This window comes from Narcine bancroftii, chromosome 9 (genome assembly GCF_036971445.1).
Source record: "Narcine bancroftii isolate sNarBan1 chromosome 9, sNarBan1.hap1, whole genome shotgun sequence".
Classification (NCBI taxonomy): domain Eukaryota; kingdom Metazoa; phylum Chordata; class Chondrichthyes; order Torpediniformes; family Narcinidae; genus Narcine; species Narcine bancroftii.
Genome location: NC_091477.1, coordinates 112,466,181 through 112,485,041, shown reverse-complemented (window position 1 = coordinate 112,485,041; position 18,861 = coordinate 112,466,181). Strand labels below are relative to the sequence as shown.

Here is an 18,861-nt window from a genome sequence, read left to right as displayed (position 1 = left end):
GAGGTGTCAGGAGTAGAGTTTTAATTTGATTTGGGATCACATTTGGCACAGGCATGTTGGCTGAGGGACCTGTTCCTGTGTTGTGCCATTCTTTGTTCTCTAAATTTGTTCCATCCATAGACTGAAATTTGCCATTTCAGATCTACTTCATATCCTGAGGAAAAATTCAGAAATATTTCCTGAAACCCAAATATCAAAAGTACAGGTACACGATTCTTTATCCGGACATCTAAAATCCGGAAAGCTCCAAAATCTGGCAAGTGGGGAGAGAGGCAGCAGCGAGAATCAGGCGGGCGGGAGACCGGCAGCGCGAGTCGGGCGGGCGAGGGACCGGCAGCGCGAGTCGGGCGGGCGAGGGACCGGCAGCGCGAGTCGGGCGGGCGAGGGACCGGCAGCGCGAGTCGGGCGGGCGAGGGACCGGCAGCGCGAGTCGGGCGGGCGAGGGACCGGCAGCGCGAGTCGGGCGGGCGAGGGACCGGCAGCGCGAGTCGGGCGGGCGAGGGACCGGCAGCGCGAGTCGGGCGGGCGAAGGGGGGGTGGGGGGAGACGGCAGCACAATTCGGGTGGGCTTAAATCTGGCTTTCTGAAATCTGGAAAAATCTGAAATTCGGAACACACTGTCTCCCAAGGGTTCCGGATAAAGGATCGTGTACCTGTATTTTCCACTGATGTTAATTGAGCTTTGGTTGGTGTATTCTATGATGAATTCTAATTGTCTCTTGACTTGCAGTATGGAAACTAATGGTCCACCAGTTGTTTCATTACACCACCAAGTACATGTGGGTTGAACCCGCCAATTTAGCAGGTCCGTAGCGGGTAATCTGCTGGTGTGAAAGGTCCCAACCAGGCAGAGCGAGTAAACATCAACTGGGCTCTCACTCTTTGATGGGGCAAGGCTCAGAGCCTGCCAAATTAACTCATAGTGCTATGAATTGTCTACTCGACTTACTGAATACCATTAGTGATGTTAGTGCTTGCGTCAGTCTAACAGTTATATTTCACAGCATGGTGATGTCACTGCTGGAGGCAGGACCACCCCCCACCCCCTGGCTTTAAAATCCCTGGTTTCCAATGAACCAGGTAAATCATGGTGGAATGAGAAAGGCTCCCCAGGTGCAGCATGCTAGTAAGTTTTACCTGCTTCCTAGGAGGGTTGGCAATGTGAAAGGGACTATTGTGCTCTACAATTGATCCAGCAAATAGAGGGGGGCACAAGTTGCTAAATGAGTCATTGAAAAACCTGATTTCAAAATCGAATGCAACTGAAACTTTTGAGCAAGCAGATAGGCTATCCATGTGCATTCACCTGTGAACCAATGGTTGTTCTTTTGATCATGTTCTTTCCTTTCTAGGTCATTAAGTTGCCAAAGTGCAATGACTGAATTTTAAAAGATCCAGCAGAAAATATTCACCTGTCTAATCTGAATGTATTGAACTTAACTAATAAAGGTTTCAGAAATTCACTTCCTGCAGTTATTGTATGAAAATCACCTGACTGAACTTTGAAATTATCCAACTCAAAAGTAGAACCGCCAGTATCTGGCACCTACAGGGATTGTGGATGCCGGAAATGTGAATTTTCAGCTTAACTGAAAATTCCAATATCTAACTGATACACCTGTATTAAGAAAACACCGTTTAAAAGACCAAAGACAGTGCAATATGTAAAGTAATTTGGAAAATAAAATCAGTATTGTAGTCTTTATTCTGTAAAGTTACTTCAATCAAGTCATTTCTGTAATTTATGAAATTTAAATAGGAACCCTGGTCACTGGCGCTGTGACAGTTTTGCTCCTGCCACTAGGCTAACTGTGGTGTCATCAAAATAAATCCTGCCCAGTTTTACAGATAAGGCCTTACTAATAATACCTAATACTAATAAAAAATAAAAGTTCTTATTCGGCACGCATAGGGAGACATTTTGAGAGAGACTCCCCAACAGCGAACAGCATTGACCAGCTCTTCATCCTGGTGTCCCGGTCTGACCCTCAGTGCAACCCGGCTCACCTCCACACCAGTGTCCCAGTCAGGCCCTCGGTGCAATCTGGCTCACCTCCACGCTAGTGTCCCGGTCAGGCCCTCAGCGCAACCTGGCTCACTTCCACGCAAATGGCATCAGCGGAGAAAAGGCGTGCACATTGAGGAGCATTGCCCATTCAGCAGGGCAAACCTGTGCATATCCAACGAAGTCTCAGCATTCCCCCATGCGGTCCATCAAATTTATTTGGAATCTATTTATTTATTTTTTTTATTTGCTGGTTGAGTTTCCGGTTGATTGAATTCTGGATGATGGTGATTTCACTGTAGTATATTCCATATTTTTCATACATTTCTCTCCAGAGGTAATAAATTTACTTATATTGTTATGTCTACCTTGTAATTTGGAAGTTGGTCTACACAGTATGACAATGGAATCAGTGACATTCGGTTCATTATATCAGATGGTAAGTTGTTGACCAGCTATTCAGAGAGAGGCTTGAAAGCATGCTGTCTTTTTATTAAAGGGAATTTAACTAGGAGATGAAATAGTTTTTACACTTATATATTCCCAGATTCGAGATGATTTGTGTCTAGCTGTACTAGATGAAGGTGAAAGTGAAGCCGAAGCTTGCTCTGACTGCAATACTGAAATCAATCACAAAGGTAAAACTGAAAGCAGCCGGCTTTCATTCTATTATCATTCAGGTTTTGCATCTCCGAAAAAATACCTCATTTGTTGCTTTAGAATTTGCATCAGTTAAATCATAGCTCATTGAAATTGTTATCAATTTGAGCAAGTTGTTTGCTATTTAGACAGGATAACTTTTCTGGAAACATCAGCATCATGGACTTAAACTGTTACACAATAACCATTTCTTTCTCTTTCTGCACATGCATGAGTAACCTACACATCTTTCAGATCCTGTGGACAATGACAGTGATGAGGGCAATGAAGAGGAGGATGATCTGTTTGAGACAGAATTTAGGCAATACAAGAGAGTTTACTACATGACTAAAATGGGCATTGAAGTTGTTTCAGAGTAAGTGAATTTGGTTTCTAACATGGATTAATGTTCAAACACAGGATTAGATTGTATTAAGAATAACACCCAAATGGTTCAAGGTTTCTTTTCAAATATTCCTCATCTGTTGAAAACATAATAGACATGCTTGGGGTGAGACAGGGAGCGGTGACTGGGTGGGAGAAATTGAGCCAATAATTTTTTTAAATGACCATGGATTGGTGCTTGTTGATATTGGCAAAAAGAGGATTCCAGTATTCTAAAAGCTGTCCCTTTTCCCAAAATTGTAGGAGAAACTGAGTTTGAAATATTTTAATTTAACATTGAGGAGCAAGCCCAAAATGTATATACCTAATATTTTGAACTAGCTCCGGAAATGCAACAGCATGAATTTGACCCATTAACTTCTGATCAGTTGGGGTTCCACAATTTAAAAAACTCTGATATTTGCTTTTTTGTACCAAAATTCAACAATCAGGCACTGTTTTTTGTGTGAGCCTGTTCAGTGACCTAAATTATTGTTCACAGACATTAACTGAAGATAATTTTTTCATATTTGGAAAAGTATTGATTTGTTTTCCCTCTTCCAACAGTGAATTTCTTGCTCAACAGACAGAATGTTATGTTCAAGCAATACAATGGATTTTGCATTATTATTACCACGGTGTACAGTCCTGGAGCTGGTAGGTGTTTGGAATTTTTCTAAATCTTCGACGTTGTTTTACCTGTTTTATTCAAAAGTTATCCTGCAATTTATTAATATATAGACTTTAAAGATTTGTTCTTGAACATCAGGGAAGTTTGAACCACCATTTTGATTAAAATTTAAATGGTAGATTCTTGGAAGAGGAAGCAAAGTTTGTAAAGAATATTGAATTAATGAATTAAGCTGCTACTAGCTCAATTAGGTACCTTTGCCACTTGGAATTTGTGTTTCTATCCAGAAGGATGTGGATGTACCCAGTAATATCTGTATTTATTGTCCTTGTCAAGGTGATGGTGAGCATCAGGATCCTTCTGGTGAAAATGTTTCCACAGTACCTTTGATAAGGAGGAACCAGACCAAATAATCATGAAAAGTTCAGTGTTGCCACTTTAGGCTGGTAGTATAATTTTGAGGAAAGGTGGGATGTTCCTGTGCACATTACCTTTTTGACGGAGATGGAGACTGTAAGCATTAGAGGTGGCAGAAGTGAATTCAACAATTAGGCAGGTTGCTTTGTCCTGGATGATGGACTCACTAAGTTATGCAGCATGGAACAGTTTCTTTGTCTGGATTCATCCATGTTGACAAAGAAGTCTAACTATGCTAATCCCATTTTCCTGTGTTTGGCATGTATCACTATTATGTATTCCAAATGTGACCTATTCCAATGTCTTGTATAGCTGTAAAGTGATTACCCAACAGTTATGCCAAATGCTCCTGTTTAAAAAAAAAAAAGGCATTTGAGCTAAATGTTGCCTTTGTCCGGTCCGCCTGTATCACCATTTTCAGGGATCTATGAATTTGCATCCCAAGGTCTCTCTATACATCAGAACTTCTAACTATATATGTCCTTCCAGTATTAGGCAACCCAAAATGCAGTACCTCACACTTGTCTTGCTTGTGTTCCATTTGCCACCATGTCACCTAACTTTCTAACTGAGCAATGTTATTCAGTATCTTTGGGCAATCATCCTTGCTGTGCACATCTTCACTTGTAAGACCACAGGGATTCTTGTCACAGTCATTTATTTTTAAATTTTAAATATAAATTTAATTTTTAAAAAAGTTTAAATTTAGACATTCAGCCCTGTAACAGGCCATTTCGGCCCATGAGACTGTGCCACCCAATTTACACCCCTGGAATGCTTTGAAGAGTGGGAGAAAACCAGAGCCCACTGGGAAAACCCATGCAGACACGGGGAGAACGTAGAAACTCCATACAGACAGCGTGGGATTTTAACCCAGGTCAGGTCCCAGTCGCTGGCACTGTAAAGGCGTTGTGCTAACCACTGCGCCAACATGCCGCCCTCTATGCCAAATGTATGGCTTTATATGTAACGTTCCAGCATTGATCCCTATGTATACCACTTGTTGCAGACTTCCAAGCAAAAACAATCCGACATCACTACTCTCTGCCTTCTGTCACCAAACCTATTTTGGATACAGTTTGCCAAAACATCTTGAATCCTTTGTGCCTCAGTTTACTCAACCAACCTACCATGCAGGACCTTGTCAAATGCCTTGCTCAAGTCCATGTGTCTGTTGTCTTTCTTTCATGAATTTCCTCAAAAGAATTGAGGCTTGATTTCTGATGCATAAAACTATGCTGACCATCTCTCATCCATCCCTGTTTTTCTAAATCAATATAAATTTCATCCCTAAAAATGTTTTCCAGCTTTTTTTTCATATCACTGATGCAAGGTTCACTGGTCTTTAGTTTTCTTCCTTATGATGAGCTTTGGTAAAGTCCTGTAGGGCAGATTCATTTGGAAAGATAGATCTCAGGGGATCCATTTGGACTCAAAACTGACTTGATGGTAGAAAGGTGATAATGGAGGAATTTTATGCAGATTGGAGGCCTGTGGCCATTGATGTGCTGCAGTGTAGGGTCCACTGTTTATCATTAAAGTTGTTAACACAATTAGGAAATTTGCAGGTGACACCAAAATTAATGGTTCAGTACAGCCATTCTCGATCTTTTTCGGGTATGATCCCTTTAGGACTCAAAGTTTATGGGCCCTTTCCCTGTGCAGCAGTCAAGTTCAGTTGGTTTCTTCCATTCTTCTTTCCTACTGATTGCATATAAACAAAAATATTTTGATTTCAGCCCATGGCTTTCCCCTTTAATGTTCTGTGGCCCCCATTGAGACTAGCTGGTGTGGTGGACATTTAGGAAATTTATCTATGTAAACAGTGGGATCAAGATCATTTGGGAAGGTGGGCAAAGATGTGGTAAATGGAATTTAACTCTTAAAAGTGTAAGATGCTTCACTTTTTTTCAAATTGGCATCAGGTTCTTGAGCCTCCCAGAACTACTCTAACAATAAACTACTCCAAGATCCAGGATCACCAATCTTTTTTTTTCCTATAACTGCAACTATGAATATTTATCAGTCCATCATATTATCTTTCTCTGTTTTGTGATATGTTCATTTAATTTTACTTTTGTTATTGTGTATTGCATACCTGAATGATGGTAGCAAGTAAGAATTATGACGTTACTGTATGTTGAAGTCAAACCAGGGTAGGATTTGGACAGTAAATTGCAGGGCCCTAGAAAATGTTGTAGAACAAAGATACCTAGGGATGCACATTACATGAAGGTGGTGACTCGCGTGGATTGGTTAACGAAGAAAGCAGTTGGCATGCTTGCCTTCATTGGTGGGATATTGAGTAGAAAAGTTGGAATCTCGTGATATTGATGTTGGTGGTAACCTTCTTGCTTGGCCAGTTGGAAGGGATGCAGAGGAGATTTACCAGGATGTGGCTGAGATTAGAGGGCTAGGTTCGATAGGCTCATCTTTAGTGCAAAGGAGGTTGATGGTTGACCTTGGAGGTTATTAAAAGCATGAAGGTAAGAGATAAAATTAATGCTCAGTTTATTTCCAAGTGTGGACAGTTCTACAACGAGAGTGGAAAGAGATTTAAGGGGGACCTGAGAGGCAACTTTTTCAATCCAGAGCAAAGTCTTGTTTGGAATGAGCTGCTGGAGACAATTCTAGATCCAGATACAATAAGAACATTCAAAAGACATTTGGAGAGGTATATAGATAAGAAAGATCTGTAAGCATATGGACCAAATATAGGCAAATGGGGAAAGCCCAGAATGCCAATTTGATTGGCATGGATAAAATAGGCTCAATGGTTTACTTTTTTGAGATTTGTTGGATCTGCTGTCATCCATAGAAAGTTGTGAATATTTTATCACTTTCCAGCTGCTATCTTAACAATGATAGGAAGGCTTTGGGAAGTTGGGAAGCAACTCACTCATTTACTCTAGGATACTCATCTTAATGCATCTTTTAGCCTTAATATTTGAATTCCTAACTAAAGGAGATTGTCAAGAAGATTGACTTGGCCTTGGTAATATCTTTAAAAGTAGACACGTTACTCATTTTCTGAGGAGTGATAAAATGACTTATAGAATTATTGGTGAACATCACCAATTTCCACCTTGTTATGGAAAGAAAAAAAAACGATTATTGAAGTAGCTGAAGCTGGTTAGGCCTCTTAGGAAGTCATGCAGCATGTCCAGGGGTGAGATAACTAATTTCAGCGATCTTGGCTTCTGTTCACAGTTTAGTGTGCAGCAGGGATCTTGTCTGTAGCAAGTACCTAACTGCAGGTTACATTACTACGTCATATTCAACTGTCTCAACTGGAAGCGCAGATCAGATGGCTGCAGATGGCAAGCCTTCATTTTTGTTAATTTTAGAGAAACAAAAGTATCAATTTTATAACAATTTATCTCTGTAAACAGTTATACATAGATAACTTAATTTACCATTAAGCAGCTTTATTTGAAATGTATTCTCAGGAAGGATTTTTTTCCCAAACTTGACACCTTTTTTGAGTTACCCTCTGAATAATGAATTGAAATATAATTTCTTGTGAAATAATAATTCAAGGTTGTGATAAAAGATTGTTCATGGGTAAGATTAACTTCCTTTCTCTCCTGACAAATTCTACTAGACCTGCTGAATACTTCCAGTCTTTTTTTTAAATTTTCTCTCAGATTTTCTTCAGAATTTGTAGTGTACAGTAGTATAATTCATTAAATGTTCTGTTTTACTGCTCAGGTACTACCCTTTCCATTATGCACCTTACCTGTCAGACATCTGCAATATCAGTAAGATGAAGATAACATTTGATATGGGAAGGCCATTCAAGCCTTTTGAGCAATTACTTGCTGTTCTACCAGCAGCTAGCAAAGAGCTTCTACCGAGTTGCTATCAGGTAAATTATATTTGCTTGTTGTTTAAAATAATAAAAAGTAAATTGGTATTTTGTGTAGAATTATCTGTGGTTATTTGCATTAGGTGTAATAAATTGCCAGAAGGGCTTAAATTTAGCTTTTAGTTGTTTCACTTCACTGAGCGTTTCTTCCTTCACCATTGACTTTAATCTTGGTGAGTGAAAATATAGTTCATAATGCTTGTAAAGTGTAATATTTATTGTTTTTACTTAGCTTTTAATGACCGATGAAGACTCTCCAATCATAGACTACTATCCTTCAGATTTCAAAACTGATATTAATGGCAAGCAACAGGAGTGGGAAGCTGTTGTACTGATTCCTTTTATTGATGAGGTGAGTATCTCTTAAATGTTACTACTTTGATTTGAAGATATTTTGTTTCTCATTGGTAATAAACAGCCTGTTAAATTGTACTTTAGCCTCTAGTTTAATGGAGAGGTGAAAGATGAGAACCATTGAATTATTTATAAGGAGATAAAAGACTAGGGACGTTTCATGTGATGTGGTGAGAAGGTGAAGGTATTCAAAGAAGATTTTTGGAAACATTAATTGGTAGAATGAGAATAATTTGCTTGTAGCTTGGTAAGCCGTCCTTAATAAGGGTATTGAAGCTTGAGGAGGTCATGTGATGGAGTAGTGGCTGTTCGGGGAAAACCAGCCCTCCTCAGAGAAAGTTGGGGAAAAAAGGCAGGAAAACAAAGCAGAGAAGGAAAATGTAAAATAGTTACAAGATAAAAAGTATAAGAACAATCTGAGGATGTCTCCAAAGAAGGAAAAGACTACAATGACAAGTAGAAAGGAAATGAAGAAATTGCTGGGAAAAAAAAGAAGCCCTTACCTGTGTCCAGGAGCAGGGAGTTCTTCCCAAGAGGATGGCCTGATCAGCCAGGCCGGTGAGTGGACAGCTGAGCGGCAACGTCCCCCGGGTGGTCTGGAACGCTGGCTCCCAGAGCCCGAGAAAGAAATGCCAGTGCGCATTCGCAGTATAGCAAGGACGCCAGTGGGAGCGGACGCTGCGGTGACGGCTGGAGAGGCCACTGAAGAGACAACAGCAGAAGAAGGAACAATAAGGAGCCATGAAATGGAGCTAGAGCAAGAAGACCAAGAGGAAGATAGAGACTTACAGGAAAAAAATAAAAGGTACGAAACAGAAGCAGTCAATTGACAAGGAGTATTTTGACAGCCAAATAAAGATATTAATGGACACAATGAGGACTGAGTTTAATACTATAAAAAAAACTATGTAAGAAGCAGATTTAAATATGTAGAGAATGGAGAAGGCTATGGTAGACATGATGAAACAAGTTGAAGACAGAGGGATAGTCGTGGAAATGAAGGTGAATGAGTTGAGAGAAAAACTGGAAGATAGAGATAAGGAGATTAAGAAGACACAAGATTTATTAGCCCAAAAAATTTACATTTTAGAGTATTTCAGCAGGCGTAACAATATTAAAATAGTGGGCGTTGAAGAAGGAGCAGACATAAAAAGATTTATAAAAGGATGGATCCCACAGATCTTGAGAGTTGAAGAATTCCTAGAAGAAATAGAAATTGAGAGAGCCCACAGAGCATTGGGCCCAAAGCCACAACCACATCAGAAACCATGTTCCACACTAATAAAGCTGCTACGATGCACAATGAGAGACAATATTGGAACTGGCAATGAAAAAAGTGAAAGAAAGTAAGGAGTTTAATTTAGCAAAAACTGTTCTGTGGAAAAAAAGTTATAACTTTGTGTTGCGACACCCAACAGTGTTGAAGGTATTCATTCCTGGTGGGCAAAATACACTGTTTCAGATCCAGAAGAAGCTCATTGCTTTGCAGATCGATTCCCAAATAAGCAACAAGAAGAAGAATAAAAGAAATATTAAAAGGACTGTTAAGATAATGTATATAAATAAGTTGGAAAATTATATAGATGTTTAAGGTTTTTTTTTAAAAAGGGCTTTGTTATATTTTTAAGAACAATATATAGTGGGGGAGGGCTGGGCAAGGGAGAGGATCTACCCACTGCAAATTCTGTTGATGTTTGTGGTCAATATCGCAACCTAGTTAGAAAAGAGAGTTGTGTTGTCTTGCGAGGTAGCAAGGACAACTCAGTACAAGGGGAGTTAATTTTTTTTTAATAGTATTTTTTTTTATTAGTTGTGTCGAAGAGTATAGTAAAGAGTAAGAATAATTTAAAGAGTAATTTCGGAAGAAGGGAGATGGAGGGGTTGAAGATGTGGGAGGGAGTTGAAAATGATGAGTACGGTGAAGTTTATGACCATTAATATTAATGAAATCCACAATCAAATTAAGAGGGAAAAAAAACTACTGACACTACTTAAAAAAAGAGAGAATAGACATAGCATTTATACAAGAAACATACTTAACTGAGAGAGAACATTGCAAGTTGAAAAGAGACTGGGTAGGTCATGTAGTGGCATCATCATGCAACTCAAAATCTGGAGGAGTTGCTATATTAGTTAATAAGAATTTGCCAATTAAGATAAAGGAAGTAACAACAGACCCTGCGGGTAGATACGTAAGTGACAGATTTATTCAAAATTTTGGACCTTGCTGAACATTTATGCACCTAATGAAGATGATCAGGAATTTATGCAGGATATCTTTTTAAACATAGCAGACATGCAGAGACATATTTTACTAGGGGGCAGGACTTTAATTTTAGCCTGGATCCATTGATGGATAAAACCGGGAGGATACAAACAAATAATAAAGCAACCAAATTTACATTAAACTCAATGCGTGATTTGAAAATAATTGATATATGGAGAAAACAGCACCCTGAAAAAAGAGATTATTCATATAATGCGAACAGACACAGAACCTATTCTAGGATCGTCATGTTCTTGTTGTCAGTTCAAATCAAGGGGAGAGTTCGAAAAACCCAATATAACGCAAGACTTTTACCTGACCCTTGTTACTAGCAATTGAGTTAGAGGATATTCCACCCAAAACATACAGATGGAGGCTAAGCCCTATATTGTTAAAAAGGCGAAACTTCTGGGAATACATTGAACAACAAATCAAAATATATTTTGAGATAAATACAAATTCAGTAAAAGAAAAATTTATATTATGGTACTCAATGCTGGCCTTTATTAGGGGAGAAATAATTAGTTACACGACTAAGATTAAAAAAGAATATAATCAGGAAATAGAATGTTTGGAAAAAGAAATAATAACTATGGAAAAAGAGAGAATTAGCAGAGAAAAAATTAAAATATTAAACATTACAAACGTACAAAGCGAAGATATTATGAATTAGGAGAGAAAAGCCACAAAATATTGGCCTGGCAACTTAAGACAGAACAAGCAAAAAGAATTATCTTCGCAATAAGAAAGGAGGATAAACAGATCTCATATAACCTATTAGAGATTAATGGAAATTTTCAATCTATGAGAAATTGCATCAAACAGAAAATACAGGAAAGAATGACAAAATTGATGAAATTTTATCAAACATTGAATTACAGGTACACGATCCTTTATCCGGAAATCTAAAATCCGGCAAGTAGGGACCGGCAGTTGGGGGAGGCAGCTGAGGGACCAGCAGTCGGGAGAGGCGGCCGGGGGATACTGCCTGGTGACCGAGGGACCGGTGGCCAGGGGAGACTGCCGGGCGGCTGAGGGACTGGCGGTTGGGGGAGACAGCCAAGGGACGGGTGGCCACGGGAGACTGCCAGGTGGTCGGGGGAGGCCGCCAGGGGGCCGAGGGACCGCGGTCGGGGGAGGCAGCCAAGGGACTGCTGTCGGGGGAGATGTCCGGGTGACGAGAAGGGGGTGGGGTTGGATACGGTAGCACAATTCGAATGGACTTTCCGAAATCTGGAAAAGTCCAAAATTCGGAACACTCTGTCCCCCAATGGTTCAGGATAAAGGTTCGTGTACCTGTACCATAATTACAATTGGAAGATCAAAATAAATAGATAAAACCCCTTACGACTGTGAAAATACAGGAGACATTAATGACACTACCAAATGATAAAATACCAGGCGAAGATGGATTCCTGACAGTTTTATAAGGTATTTATAATCTATTCATTCCACCCCTTTTAGAGGTTATGAAACAAGTGGAAGAGACCCAGAAATTGCCTGACTCATGTAAAACGGCAGTAATTACTAATTCCAAAAACAGGAAAAGAATCTGCTGACAACAGTGTCATATAGACCAATATCTTTGTTAAATACAGATTATAAACTAATTGCAAAACTACTAGCGAATAGATTGGCAGACTGCACCAAAATTAGTGAAGCTAGATCAAACAGGATTTGTTAAAAATAGAAGAGCAGCAGATAATGTCTTTAAATTTATTAATTTTTTCCATACAGCACAAATAATTAAAACACCACCTGTGGCAGTTATTCTAGATGCAGAGAAAGCTTTTGACAGGGTGGAATGGAATTATCTATTTAAAGTATTACAGAAATTCAAATTAGTGAAAAATTTATTAATTGGTTTAGGGCACTGTATCATGGACCTTTGGAAAATGGAGTAACAAATGGGTCTGTTTCAGATCACTTTAAATTGAGTAGGTCAACTAGGCAGGGGTGCCCATTATCACCTTCCCTGTTTGCTTTGGTTATAGAACCATTAGATGAACTGATCAGAAGGGATCCTATGATAAAAGGAATAAAAGTAAAAGAGAAAGAATTTAAAATTAGCCTATTTGCGGATGATATTTAGCAGACCCAGATAAATCAATAAAAAGGTTATATATGAAATTGAAAGAATATGGAGAGATATCAGGATACAAGGTTGGGAAAAAGATTTAAATGTACAAATAAAGAACAAAACATTGGAGGAACTATGCACGGGAACCATGAGAAATACAATAAATACTCGGTTTCGTATGATACAATACAATTGGTTACATAGACTATATGTTACACCTCAAAAATTAAAAGAGTGGAACCCAAACAATGTCTGACAGATGCTTCCATTGTAAACAAGAAATTGGAACAACATTACATGCAATTTGTACAAAAGTGAAGGCCTTTTGGGAGAATTTAAATTTAATATTAAATAGAATTACAAAAAATAAGATGCCAAAAGATCCAGAAATCTTTCTGTTAAACAATATAAAAGACAAATAATGAGGCCTAAAATTAGACAGAGCCCAAAAAAGATTTACCATGATTGCAGCAGCAAAAAAGTGCATAATGACAACATGGAAAATGGAGGCAATCTTAAAAATACAATGGCACATAGAAATGAACAAGTGTATTCCATTAGAAAAAAATACCAACAATCTCAAAGACAAACATACTTCATTTGAATAAATTTGGGAACCATATATAGAATTTATTAAAAACTGCCTATTTCAAACCTCCATCTCTTAAATTGATAAGATATAAGCATGACAATATCTAAATATAGGATTTTGGACGACGTGATTTCTTTTCTTTTGTGTTCTTTTATTGTTTGTTTATTTTTGTTTTTTCTTGATTATTTTATATTGGGAGTGGGAGGAAAGAGGAAAAAAATAAATGAAATTGTCACGCTATATTTTAATGATAAATATTGTATTATTGTTATTGATATGTTTATGATGAAGTGATAAATTAAAAACTATATATACATAAGGGTATCGAAGCTGATAAGGAGCAAGTTTGTGAAATATTGACTGAAGTACATAACTATGGCAGAGACTTTATGGGCAGCAGGCAAAATATATATTTAGAACAACGAAGTGAAACACACAGATTGGACTGAACAATTTAGGAGGACACAGAATCTGTTGACGTTTAGCAGGTCGAGTATTTTAGGAGGAAATATGAAAGTACCCACAATTTTGGAAAGAATAGACAACCAGAATTTGTTTAAATGGTAAGAAACTACAGAAAACTATTGGCAAATTGTTATCTTCGTGCATGTTTTATGGAAATGTAGTAGAGAGATACAACAGGAAACGGGGAAGGTCGATGGAAGGTGCATGGAATCTGAAAGTAGAGAAATCTTGCTATAGCTATGCAGATTTGGTCTCCTTTCAGAATGGATGTAATTATAACAAAGGCAATTCAGAGAAAGTTTAGGAAGTTGCTATCTTGAATAAAGCAATTAACCTATGAAGAAAGGTCAGACTCATACTCCTTGGCATTCAGAAAAGTATTGTATCTTTGTAAAACAAACAAGTTTCTAGGTGGCTTCAAGACACTGACACAGAGTTTCCCAATGTGGTAGAATCCAGAACAAAGGAGCAGAGTTTCGAACTGAAGGTTGCCCAGTTTCAAGGAAGCTGCAGGAATTTTGATTCTGTAATCCCTTTCACACTTGTGTCCCACTAAATCGGCTGTTTAATTTTAAAACACTAATATTTTTTCTTAAATTATAGTCTTAATTCTTAAACTATTCTTAACTCTAAATCTATCCCCAACTATACACAGGTGTACTAGTGTACGTGTGTGTGATATACCCAATCATTACAGTCCAGGCCAAAATCTAGAAAGTTACTTCAAAGTTCAGTCTTTCAAATTAAGTGTTGAAGCGCAGGCCTTTGAAATTTGATGCCCATAATTAATGTTGAATCTGGCTGCTCCCAGATTCATAAATTGTCCTTTTATTGCCTTTGAAGAAATGTTCATCCACATGAGCTGTAGACAACACTCCTGGTCCTTTTGTAAGCGAGGCTTGAACTGGGTGGCCTCCATGAAGCTTCCAAGACCTTGGCACCAGTCTCTCCAAGTGACCTTCAATGTTAATCACAATCAAAATGAAGCATTTTGCTTCCTAAAAGACCCTCCTGGCACAGGTCAATCCACCAAAAAGGCCCAGTCATTCATAGTATGCTTTGGTCTGAATTCCACAAAAATGGCTGGCCACAAGAGTTGGTACAAAAAGCAGTTTTCTCTTCAGCATCAGAATGGTCCCTCTTGTAAAATCACAATGTCTTTGCAAATGTATTGAATCTGGAATAGACTGACAAACCATTCCTCAGTTCTTCCAATGTATCAAATTGTCACTGGGCTATGACTTGTGATTGAACGTGAAATTTTAAAAATTAACTGACCATTCAGTTCCTCCTGCCTATACTATCCTTTACAGTGATAAACCCATTTTACTAAAACAGAAGCTCGTAATACTATTCTCCTGCACTCACACAAAAACTTGCGTCATTTCAATCCCACAATGCAATTGTCTACTCTACACTTGCCTAATTGCAATGCCAGTGTCTGCAAACGCCAGGGATTGTATGGGGGGGGGGGGGGGGGGTCGATGCCATCAATCTTTGGTGTGAGATTATTTCATCAGACACCAGCATTGAGACAATTTTCCTTTCACACTAGCCACTTTATAGGCTGATTGGCCATTAATTCCTGGGACCACTTGCAAGTGTGAAAGGGGCTTTAGTCATGAATCATTAGGCGGACTATTCCTCAAGTTGCCTCAGGAGCCTGATGATTGTGGGGAACAGGCAGGTAATAAGAGTTGAAACCAAGGTCAGATCAGCTTTGATCTTCTTGTAAGGTTCTTACAAGCTTGAGAGGCTGTTTGGTCTACTCCCACTATTTCTTGTATCCTTTTGAGAAAGGTTTTTACTATCTTAACCAGGCCCTTTCATCAAGATATTTCATTAAATACAAACCTTGATTAAAGGTACAAGCAGTATAAGCATGAACTCTCTTGCAGTTGATTCAAAAGCCATTTAAAAATGGCCTAGCATCCCATTTGGTTCTGAGGAAATGTACGTGAGCCATAAATGCTGGTAGTGCATTTATTCTTTGAATAAATAAGACCATGGTATATTGCCAGGAGAATAATTGCCTTCAGTTTCTCATCCACTCATTGCTGTATAATATAACTACACCCATCGATACTTTGACTATTAATGAATATTGATGTAACAATTTTTAAATTGGTTTTGAAGACAGCATTACCATAATAATGAAGGGCTTTGTTATGAATGTACCAGAAATCACCACTTCTCTTTGGAGTTTGTAAATGGACATCATGGCTTATCCAGGTTGCCATCTTTTTGAAACACTACATCCCATTGCAAAGGTATTACCAAAACTGAATATTTTTCTCATCTTTTCAGAAACTATTGTTGTCGTCAATGGAACCTTGTAATAAGAACCTTTCACAGGAAGAAATACAGCGCAATCGGCATAGTGAATGTGTTAAGTATTGGTATGATCAAGAAATTCAATTTAAATACCCATCACCATGGCTAGAAAAATTTCCAGATGTGAAGCAATGTCATGCCGGGTATTGAGATTTTTGTCACAAGCAGCTTTCAAATAATTTTCATACTTATTTTTCTATAAATTAGCTATCAACTTTTCCAACTTTTTATTTACTATTTCTAATGTTTTGTTCAGACATGAAGAGATTCCCATTGATGCATGGAAGGTACCTCTGAGTTGCATGTTAAACAGATTCACCGACAATAATTCCATGTATTTTTGTGGGTTTTCAACTTTGAAGCATATTAAGCACAAGGTAAGATTTGCTCATGACAAATACAGAACTCACTTGTGGCTGTTACATTCATGAATTGGGAGCAATATTATCAATAAAATAACGATAGACTTGACCAGCTGAATTTCTCTTTCAGAATTTGGATCACAATTGGATTATATGCTTGTTCCTTTGCTGTGACATAATCAAGTCACAGTCGTATTCTTGAGGGACTAAATTGAAGGAAATAATGGGGAATATTTGTCAGTTAGATTGATGCTGGTGGACTGTTTGATCACCCAGCCAAAGTGAACAAAAGGATGGTGTTTAATTACTGGATTGGCTTCTGGTTCAGTCCCAAGGATGCAGGGTCATGGATCAAATTCAATGTGTTGATGTCCATGAAATCATGGGAAATCAATTCTGTAGACACTGTGGTTGAAGTAAAAACAGAAAATGCTGGAGAAGCTCAGCAGGTCAAACAGGGTCCTTTATGTAGCAAAGGCAAAGATATAGAACTTCAGCCCTTCATTAAAGTATGAGAAAATGCTGGCAAGCATCCGAAAAAAAGAATGGGGGGGGGGTGGAGGGTGACAAAGGCAGGAGATGATAGGTTGAGAAAGGAGGGAGAGACAGCAGCAATTAAGGGAAGGGGGGAATGAAAGACAGAAAAAGGGGGGAGGGGAAAGAAAAGGCAAGCAGATTCAATGGAAAGCAGTAAAGTCAATGTTCATGTCTAGATGGAAAATAAGGTGTTGTTCCTCCAATCTGCGGGTGAACATGGGAGTGTGATCCGGAATTGAAATGATTGGCCACTGGGAGGTCGCTGTGGTTGCAAACGGAGTGGAAGTGCTTTGGCCGCTCACCAGAAGGTTGACTCTGGTTGCATGCCCCATGGAGCTCCCCACGCCATGGCTACTCACTTTCACCTGGGACCCGGCCACAGACCCCATGGAGCTCCCTACGCCACGGCCACCAACTCCCACTCGGGTCCCAGCCAATGACATCTTGCTGATTCACTACATTCACTGCTCATCGCTGCAACTACATCAAGCTACTCTTGCATTTCTGAGGCAGGATTCAGCTTAATTCTATAATTGAAATAGGGTGGTTAGCCGTTGAAGGACAATGAGCCGTATGAACATGACTTGTAAGCATTAAAGGCTCACAAAACCAAAAATGGACTTTTGGGTCATCCAATTTTGCAATTGCATTTTTCTTTTCAATTGGTTTAAACTCATTCTTTTGAATAATGCCTATTTTTCTTCAAAGTGGCACATGGTTGAATGCCTCATCATGAGGGCATTTTCACAATTGCTTCTCAACAAGAAATCATGAAATAAAGCCTATATAAATGTATAGAAAACGAAACCTGAAGTTGGAAATTTCCTTTTTATCATCTGTTGACTGATGATGGTTTGCAGCTGGTGCTGTGAAAAACAGAGATTAAGTTATCAAAACAGATGTAGCAACTGTGTAACAATAATTAGAAGAAAGGTTTCATTTTATTTCCCACAGAAATGAAACTTATTTGTCAATATTTTTGTTTTTGTAGTTCTACTTAAAGAAAAGTGGAGTTCAAGTCTTTCAACAGCCAAGTCGTGGAGAGAACATGCTCCTGGAGTTATTGCCAAAAGAGGAGGAAGTATGTAATAGATTATATGAATTGTAACCTAAGTGAAATTGTCCATTTTTATTTATCTTTTTGATAGGATCTAAAGAGACATTAAATTTGAATGTGTTTTGAAAGATTTTCTCCTGTTTCAATTGGTAAATGATTGAAACGGATTTTTTTTTTAATAAATTGCTCAGACCCTTGATTAAATTTAGATGCCTGATCATCAGATTAACACCAAAGCTATCTTTTGCAATATTAAATGAACTTTTAGAATTCAATAGTCTAGGCATTTTTAAAAACTTGGTGCCCAATTTCAGGAAAAAAATTTCAGTTATTTTTATCATGCGAATGTTACTTTTATGAAGTGTGGAAAAGAGGAAACCCAACATTTTTAAACGATTTATTTAAGATTAATATAGAAGTTGCATGTTTCCCTTTCAGAATGTGGATGACGTTGCTAATCAGGAGCTTGGAAGGTCTATCTTTTTGAATTGGCCCCATCTTGAGGAAGCTCGAGTTGTTGCAGTGTCAGATCAAGAAACAAAGTAAGCACCAAAATGAAAAATGTTCTTAGTTGTAGTTTGAACAATGGCACGAGACAGTGCATTTAGTATTATAATTTGGATTTTGATTTGGTGTTTGCCCAATAAAATCACCTTTTGTGTACTTTTTTTCATCTTGAGGAAGTGAGTTGTATATATTCCGTTGATGCAGTAATCAAGCAGTATTTGTGAAGAGCAAAACCTCATTACTGCTTCCATGCAATGACTCATCAAAAGATGATGAGACCTCATTGACCTAAATTTACCTCTGTTTTTCTCTCTCTGCCATTGCAGCCTGACTTATGTATTTCCAGCATTTTACTTTAAATTT

The 18,861-nt window shown here is 38.4% G+C and overlaps 1 protein-coding gene across 6 annotated transcripts in view; it reads left to right on the top strand.

Moving 5' to 3' along the window:
* xrn1 (5'-3' exoribonuclease 1) overlaps positions 1–18,861 on the top strand; it is a 91,803-nt gene that overhangs the window by 15,514 nt on the left and 57,428 nt on the right. For all 6 annotated transcript variants that reach the window (XR_011344344.1, XM_069897359.1, XM_069897361.1 and 3 more), the window contains exons 10-18: positions 2,553–2,643; positions 2,900–3,020; positions 3,596–3,685; positions 7,788–7,944; positions 8,177–8,296; positions 16,009–16,178; positions 16,292–16,412; positions 17,926–18,015; positions 18,430–18,533. Coding sequence is in view for 5 of the 6 variants with exons in the window: in XM_069897359.1 (XP_069753460.1) it covers positions 2,553–2,643; positions 2,900–3,020; positions 3,596–3,685; positions 7,788–7,944; positions 8,177–8,296; positions 16,009–16,178; positions 16,292–16,412; positions 17,926–18,015; positions 18,430–18,533 (1,064 nt within the window). In the remaining variant the exon portion in view is untranslated. The remainder of the gene's footprint in view (positions 1–2,552; positions 2,644–2,899; positions 3,021–3,595; positions 3,686–7,787; positions 7,945–8,176; positions 8,297–16,008; positions 16,179–16,291; positions 16,413–17,925; positions 18,016–18,429; positions 18,534–18,861) is intronic.